Here is an 8,650-nt window from a genome sequence, read left to right as displayed (position 1 = left end):
TATCACACAACCTTTCCATGTTCCCTTGTGCCTATTTTAGCAAGTTTTTTCCAAGTGACAGATGGCAAAAAATGGCCTAGATATTTCTTTATAAAGTTAGATTTTATTATGCACATTTAGCATTGTTTTCCCTGCTGATGTGACCCACTTTCTTTCCAGTTGAGAACCTCAAGCATTTGAAAAAAAAAAAAAAAAAAAAAAAAAATCTTTATTTCAGTCACTTTTAATATCTTGCGGGTATTAAGTTTGAAACTTAACTGTAGGTATTAAGTATAAGAATATATGTATTTCTGGGAAAGACACAATGTACCATTTATCGGACATAATCAAATCATATTAACACTGAGCTGAGGGCAATCACTTTCATTGTGTTTTTCTGTATAGGTCATTCAAATCCACAGGTTCTCCATGCTGTGAACAAAGACTTTTAACATCTTGTTCTCTCAGGAATGAAATTGGAGTGCAGCTCAGTGATTTGCAGCGGGTGTTTATATATTTAATTTGTTCAAAGATATATAATGTACATCATAATGATTCTTACACATTCAATACCTGACAGCTATTAAACTGTGACTCAGAGTTATATGCAACCTCAGAATGTGTTCCTTTAAAAAAGGTTGGAAGCTTTACAAGGATGAAGAAGATAGAGAAAGGAGAGATAGAAAACAAAGGATGAGGGTGAGGGAGAGGAGGGGGGCTGTATTGCTCAGCGGCTGTAGACTGATAAGGGGTAGAGCTGCCTGGAGCACATGGAAGAAGTGCTGCCACTGCTGATACACCAAGAAGAAACAGACACAGGGACGCTGGGTGAGTCAAGCAGACATCTCTTCATTGTTTTAGCACTTCATTTCATATGACAGAGCATTTTGGTGAGCTTTTTGAATACAAATATCTAAAACCGAATAAAATATTGGTTGCGTATGATAAATTATGAATTAATGACTGGTATTTTTCTGCAATTGCAACTATGGCTAATTACCATCAACACCAATCACACTGATTTCATGAGAGACTTAAAGTTGATTTCTTTTTATCTCATAATTAGGACTATAACAATCTGATGGGATTGCACACAACAATCATCCAGATATCTTATTATAGTGTAAATCAAAGTATATTAGTATAAAAGTATTTAGTATAAAAGATATGGGGTCAACTTAAAACGCAATGGGTTTAAAACTTTAAAATGCAGTGGCAATCTACCGTTTCCAAAACAAAACTAGATCATAGCCATTTTGAAGGAGCTAAATGTTCTTGAAATTCCTCTCAGTCGGATGGGCGCTCCGTGACCTGATATGGTCATACTGGCTTCCTGCTGGGACTCTTAACACAGTCCTCATACTTTCTCAAAAAGAAAATTGCTGCTCTTTGTTGGTCATCTGACATCAATCATCCCTCACTGAAATCACTGCGATCGGCTCAGTGTTGCCCAAGAAAATGAGAATGAAGATTTAAAAGGAGCAAAAGATTTAAAACTGAAATGCATGATTGCACAGAGGGAGAACCAGGTGCAGGGGACAGTAATAAAAATGAAAATGTGCCAAGTTAGAGCGGGTGCACTGATTACTCCATTACAGCCTCACGGTACTTTCATTTCGGTGCATTGTGGAGCAGCATGTCATTGTAGTGTTAAAAAGAAAGAGTGGAAGACGGACAGAATCTGCCCTCTCAACTATCCCAAGTCTATTTTCTGAGTGTGAAAAACTCTTAGAGTACACCTCTATGGGATATCACCCCATATCTGTCTGTCTGAAGGAAGAAAACATAATTTCTGAGTTTCTGATGGAGAATTTATGACTGTCAGTAGCTGTTGGAAAAATGTGCACAGCATTTTCAGTGGTAGAGTAAGGGAAATACTGTGACACGGTTGGTTTGTCACAGTAAAGTTGTAGGTACATTAGCAAAATACTGTGGGCGATAAAGGTATTGAAAAAAAAAATTTTCAATACTGTAAGCACAGCTCACACAGAAATCACACAAACCAAGCAGCTTTCACATGGCAAATACATGAAAACTTGAACCAGCTGCATGTAGAAACCCCAATGCGTGGATTCCTATTGAAACATCTGGAGTTCTCTGTAAAAATTTGCACGACAAGGGACTAATTTCAATGTTTTTAAGATCAGTGACATCAAGGGGAGCTTTTTGTTCATGTCTGTTAGCTGCTAAATGTAATCCTAAAAGTTAACAAATGTAGCCTTTGGCAGATAAACCTTTACAGTTTGCCAGGAAATAGATTTTTATCCAAAGATGTTCTAGAATGACAACGACCGCTCCTCCTAAATTATACATACTTCCAGTGTAATTAGAAATAGTAAAATCAAGGTTTATGATGTTTACTGGATTTGATGCTGTGGAATTATATCAAAACAGAAAGGAAAACTGTGCTCAACAAGACTTTTGTGCCTGCAACATTGTGTATGCAAAGAAAAATGCACAAACGTTTTTCACTTTACACTATGGTTCCATTTCCACTATATTAACATGAACTACCAATGAAAAACACTTCTAAAGTACATCTTATTAATCTTAGTGAATTATTGAAGTCCAAAGTTGCATCTGTTAATATTATATGATGAACCTGAACTAACACTAACTAAAAATGAACAGATGTGTTTTTATTTACTAATGTTAATAAAGATTAACGTACTGCTCTTTGTTAGTTGATTTTAGTTAATGATTAACTTATGTTCACTAATGGGACTTGTGTTACCCTTAAATTGTTTCAAAATGTTAGCTTCTTTTAAAAAAATGTCCGGTTTTGTATTAAGCTGGTTATAAATCAAAAAGCAGTCGGGCTGATTTGGTCATTTTAAACTGTATTATATCACATAAGTCAATTTTGGTCAGAACTGCTAGAAATGGCCCCTTGAGATAAAACAATTTCATTCAGTGAGGTTATCTCCTCAAGTTTGATTGCAGTCCTGAATTTTAATGTGGGCTTCAGCAGTGAATATAGAGTCTGAACTGCTCACTTTGAATTATTTTACTGTATTTTTAAATGCCTCTGCTTGTACGATTTCCATTTTTAAACTGCGTTTGGTAAATATCTCTACTATAATGCTGGTTATAAATCAAAAAGTAGTCAGGCTGATTTGGTCTTTTTAAAATATATGAAGAGTTCGTATAAGTGCCATCTGAAATTTTCTTCTAAAATGACATTTTTATCAAGCTCCTATATTTATGTTCAGTAATTTCAGTAATGTTCAGTAATTTCTTTAATTGCATAGAAAAGGACGTATACATTGCCATTCGAGTAAAATTACCGATCCTGATAAAAATACTCTGTTTAGATGAAAATTTCAGACGCCACTTAAGAGGCTTTTGCATCTGAACTCTTCATATTATATCACGGAAGTCCGTTTTATGGGTCAGATCAGCTAGAAATTGCCCCTTGAGATTGAGAACAATTTTCACTATATATTTTGTTAGTACTAGTTCAACACTAGCAATAAAGGTGAAAACCACTGTGAACACACAAGCTTGTGCCTAGCAGAACAAACCTAATGTTAGCAAACAGATTCAGGGGAGAGAACAAGACAACAGCGTGAATTAAGACAGCAGAGAGTGAGATAAATCCTGGGGGGAAAGGAGGATGAAAGGCTTTTTGGCACAGCAGAGAGGGAACAAGGAGATAAACAAGGGATACTTTCACTTCTGGCAAATGGTTTTAAATCCATAAAAACAAACAACACTTTGCTTGTAACTGTAATCAGCCCACAGTAAAATGCAAATATTTTTATTTTTATTTGTTGTTTGTTTATGGTATTATTTTATTTTTATTTGTCTATAATTCAGTCCTTAACAATTTGCCATAGAACATTTATAGTTTTTTCTCAGAGGAGGAAATGAAGGCAATGCATTCTCAAACAAATCACTGGACGGACAAATAATTAACAGCACAAACATAAAACAAAATAAATATTAGCAATTTGACAAGAAGAAGGTTTAGGTTGAAGATTACGCTGTCAGTGCATTGATGCTTTATTTTTTATTTTTTTTGTTCCTTGTGTATTGTTACTTATTTATTTCCTTTCATTGTACTTTTTATGTTTAACTAAATGTATTATTGTCCGTCTGTTACAGTACAGCCAAAATATTTTAGTGTATAAAGTTTTCCTTGACTAAAACTAAAACCATAAAACAAATAAAATATGAAATAAAATAAACATTAACACAAATAAAATATACAAACTTGACTTATTTTATTACAAAAAATTTAATGAATTAAACTAAAAACTAGAATGTAATAAAAACTAAAATTATAAAATATAAAAATAAAATCCAAATCAACATGGTAATAAAAAATATATTATTTATTATAGTATACAGTATATACTAAAATAAGACTGTAGGTAAATCCATCCTTTAATGAGGTGAACATAATTGATTGCCAAATAATTTAAAATAACTGTTATTTATAATATATTTTAACAAATAACATAACAAATGACTTTTATCATATTTGTCATGTCCAATTTGTATTGAAATTATTCAGTATGAAATTATTCTTATGCCAAGCTTGCTCTTTTGTGTCTTCCTGTCAGAAACAAATTGGACAAATATTTGGACACATGACCCAGCATACATTATTTAAAGGTGCCAGTGTTTTACTCTAGTATAATTCCAGTCCTGAATTTGAATGTAGAATTCAGCAGTGAATACAAAGTCTGAATTGCTCTCTTTGAATGATTCTACTTGCAGCAGCAGTAGATGAAACCCTTCCTGCTGACAACAGTTGCAAAAAACCTCCCAGCAGGAGCATCCCTGAAGAAAAACGTTCATCACAGCTTGCTGTGACCACACTCACCTATAAGGATTTCCTGACACCATGGATAATCTTTTCACCTCTTCCTTCCCTGTTTCATGCCAGAACTCTAGAGACTATAATCTCACAACCGTCTGTCCTGACAACCAAACTGTAAACTCAACGTCTCCAGCTCTGGTTAGCCCTCCAGCATTTGGGATGTCCTACTTTACCATGACCCTTGGTGCACTCTCTAATCTAACCGCACTAGCAATCCTAGCCCATTCCTACGCCTGCTTACGCAAACGAGCCAAAGCACCATTTCTACTGTTGGCTTCAGCCCTGCTTGTAAGCGACCTGGCCGGTCATGTGATTACAGGGGCTTTGGCGCTTCACCTCCATCTTGGGAGGGTGAAGCATCACAGGGTGGCAGTAATAGTGGAGCCTCCACAGGTTTACTGCAAATTATTTGGCGGTTGCATGGTGTTTTTTGGCCTTTGCCCTCTGCTGCTAGGCAGTGCGATGGCAGTGGAGCGCTGCATAGGCATAACGCAACCTCTCCTGCACCCAACGATCGTCACCATGACACGCGTCCGCGTCACCTTGCTGCTAATCACCTTTACGGCTCTCATTTTGGCAGGACTCCCTCTGCTAAACGTGGGCAATTACAAACCACAGTTCCCTGGCACCTGGTGTTTTTTACCTGTTAACAGCTTGCTCTCCATCACTGATGCCTGCCTCGCTCTGGCTTTTTCTACACTGGGGCTTGTAACATTGACCGTCTCAGTTGTGTCTAACATAATAAGTGGGCTGAAGCTGGTCCAGGCAAGGTTTAAGGACCGATGTGTTAAGACAAGCATCGCTCGGAGACATGGAGCCTTCTCATCTTCGTCTCTGCACTCCCTGGACGTGGAGATGATGATGCAGCTGGCCACGATTACAGTGGTCTCCTGTGTCTGTTGGAGTCCTTTTCTTGTGAGTGCACCTTCAAAAATAAAATAGAATCTGTGAACTTTACGTTAAAACTGCCAGCTAGAAAAATGGCAGAAAATCATAAAAAAGTTTTTTTTTACATATTTAACTTACATTTACAATAAAAAATGTATTCATTAATTGACATTATGTTGCCTGACAAAACAGCAGATGCTGGTTAGGTACGTTTTGAAGCATTGTAGCTGGTCCTTAGTTGGTCATGAGCTAGTTATAAGCTGGTCCAGAGCATGAGCTAGTTGCCTTAAAACATACTCAACCAGCTGTTTATGTCGGTTAATTCAGTTAATGTCAATTTAGGTTGTTTCACTCTAAATTATACGATGACATCCAAACACTGTAAATTTAACAGTATTTTTGTGTAAAATTACATGAAATGTCCGGTTACATTGTTTTTACAGTTTTTCACCATTTAACAACCTTATTGTGCAAGGTGGAAGTAGGCCTAAGCGATTTTCTGTGAACATTCCAGACTTCTCAATAAGTAAATGTAAAACTATTTGTGTTACAGAACAATGCATTAAAATAATATGACTGAAAAAAAACATACCAGTCTAAATACCCGCAAAGTTGAAAAAACAGCATATGCTAGTATGTTTTGAAGCATAGGTGCTGGTTTGAGCTGGTCCTTCATGAGCAGGAGCTAGCACATGACCAGCTAAGGACCAGCTTAAACCAGTTCAAACCAGCACCATATGCTTCAAAACATACCAGCATATGCTGGTTTTCAACAGTATCCAGCAGCATAATGAGCTATTTCGTACAGCTAACATAAAAGCAAATGACACCGAATAGTACGAGAACATACCATTAACCAATTAACAGGTTTTTTATAGTCTTTTGCCGTTAAAAAATATACTATCATTTTTCACATTGTGCATTTGATGAACACTTATGTGTCACTTAATTTGTGATTTTCTAGACTGTTTGACTATTTTCCTCTTCGTTTCACAGATTTACATCCTCATATCCGTTAGCAGGTTTTATGAAGGAATCAGAAGGCCGAGACATCAGTGTGAGAAGCTGCTTCTCTTGGCTCTGCGCTTGGCGAGCTGGAACCAGATTCTGGATCCGTGGGTTTACATCCTCCTCCGGAGAGCGGTTCTGCGCAGACTGCTTCAGCTTCTGCAGCCGGACAGAGTCATGTTTACACACAGCAGCTCCTACAGAGACTCACACAGAAAGCAAATTAGTTTGCACTGATTACACAACTGTTTACACTCATTTCGAAGATGTTTACACGTGGTCACTCACCAAAAATATTTGAACTTAAGTATTTAAAGAATGAGCTCAAAACTGTGTGAAAATGACTGTTTTTCCATGTAAAAGAAGTGAAGAAATCTTATAGTATATCTTAAAGAATGAAATTAAATGAAATAAAAGGTCCCTTAAGTGTACTTTGAGAGAGAACACTTTCATCACTGTTTAAATACATCTTTAAAAAGAGCATTTTGTAATCATGTCAAATTTTTACTTTAGAGTACGCTTACATCATTATGTTTTATTGTTTTTTATTAATTATTTATTAATACAAAAAATGTGATCTAATGTGTTGAGCTAAGTTTCAGCTAATTGCATTTTATATCAGTTAACTATTGTGACCCTGGACCACAAAACTAGTCTTAAGTCGCTGGGGTATATTTGTAGCAATAGCCAACAATACATTGTACGGGTCAAAATTATAAATTTTTCTTTTATGCCAAAAATCATTAGGATATTAAGTAAAGGTCATGTTCCATGAAGATATTTAGTGAATTTCCTACCATAAATATATCAAAACTTAATTTTTGATTAGTAATATACATTGCTAAGAACTTAATTTGGACAACTTTAAAGGTGATTTTCTAGATATTTTTTATTATTAATAATATATTATATTATATTATATTATATAAATATTGCCCTATCCTAACAAACCATACATCAGTGGAAAGCTTATTTATTCAGCTTTCAGGTGATTTCAGAAAATTGATCTTTATGATAGGTTTTGTGGTCCATGGTCACAATTTAGTTAATATGAAATTAAGTGTCTGAAAACATTCCGGTTTTGAAATTACATTAATTTTGCACCTTTTGCACTGCATTCTTTTATAGCAGCTATAGGCCTATTATTTATTATTTCCATAATAAGTAGGCCTACACTTATTTCCGTAAGAAATATGCTGAAGTGTACTTCTTTTTCACAAGGTTTGACCTTACAGTTTACAAAAATGTCCACAGTAACCATCAAAATAGTAATGCCAAAATAAATAAAATGTAAAAAAAAAGAAAAGAAAAAATTAATAAATACAAATCCCATTCATCTCAGTGTTGAAGTATGCTACAATCTTGTCTTCATTGGCACTTAGTTCGTTAAACATCTGCAGTTTTGTTAATCACTCTTTAAAGGCCCTACAAAAATATCAGCTTAAAAAAATTATATGAAAAAAATAATATGCTGCTTTAAATATCAACAACCACAACAAAATATTTACTCTATAGCCTAATTAGAATTATTATATGTGTGTGTGTGTGTGTGTGTGTGTGTGTGTGTGTGTGTGTGTTTGTGTGTGTGTTTCTGTTGTTGTTAATATTATTATTATTATTATTATATTGTTATCATATTTTGTACTTTGGTACTTAGTTGAATGTTTACTTTGTTTAACGGGTGCTTTAGCAGTAAACCTATTTATTGTCACAGAAGTTTGTGCATGAAAGTTTCTGATGTCGATGTCTTATACTGTTCATATTACGTTAAATGCATTCTGTTGATTAAGAAAAACTTATGTCTTGATTATTTATAAAGTTAAACAAAATGTCGCGTGTGTGTTACACGTTAAGTACGTAAATAAAAATGGTAAATTATATAATAAATAACGAACTATCCGTTCATTGTTATCAGTTCATTAATGTCTCGACGAGTTTGACACTTTT

General features: G+C 34.9%; 1 protein-coding gene across 1 annotated transcript; it reads left to right on the top strand.

Annotated features, from left to right (window-relative positions):
* Positions 1–4,831: 4,831 nt before the first annotated feature.
* LOC306845501 (prostaglandin E2 receptor EP1 subtype-like) lies at positions 4,832–6,940 on the top strand (the record flags this gene model as incomplete). Its single annotated transcript, XM_079378349.1, has 2 exons — positions 4,832–5,722; positions 6,692–6,940. The coding sequence occupies 2 exons, from the start codon at positions 4,832–4,834 to the stop codon at positions 6,938–6,940; spliced, it is 1,140 nt and encodes a 379-aa protein (XP_079234475.1).
* Between the last annotated feature and the right edge of the window lie 1,710 nt (positions 6,941–8,650).

This window comes from Barbus barbus, assembly GCF_936440315.1.
Source record: "Barbus barbus genome assembly, chromosome: 3".
NCBI lineage: Eukaryota > Metazoa > Chordata > Actinopteri > Cypriniformes > Cyprinidae > Barbus > Barbus barbus.
The sequence above is the reverse complement of the archived record's forward strand: the minus strand, read 5'-3'. Positions and strand labels throughout refer to the sequence as shown.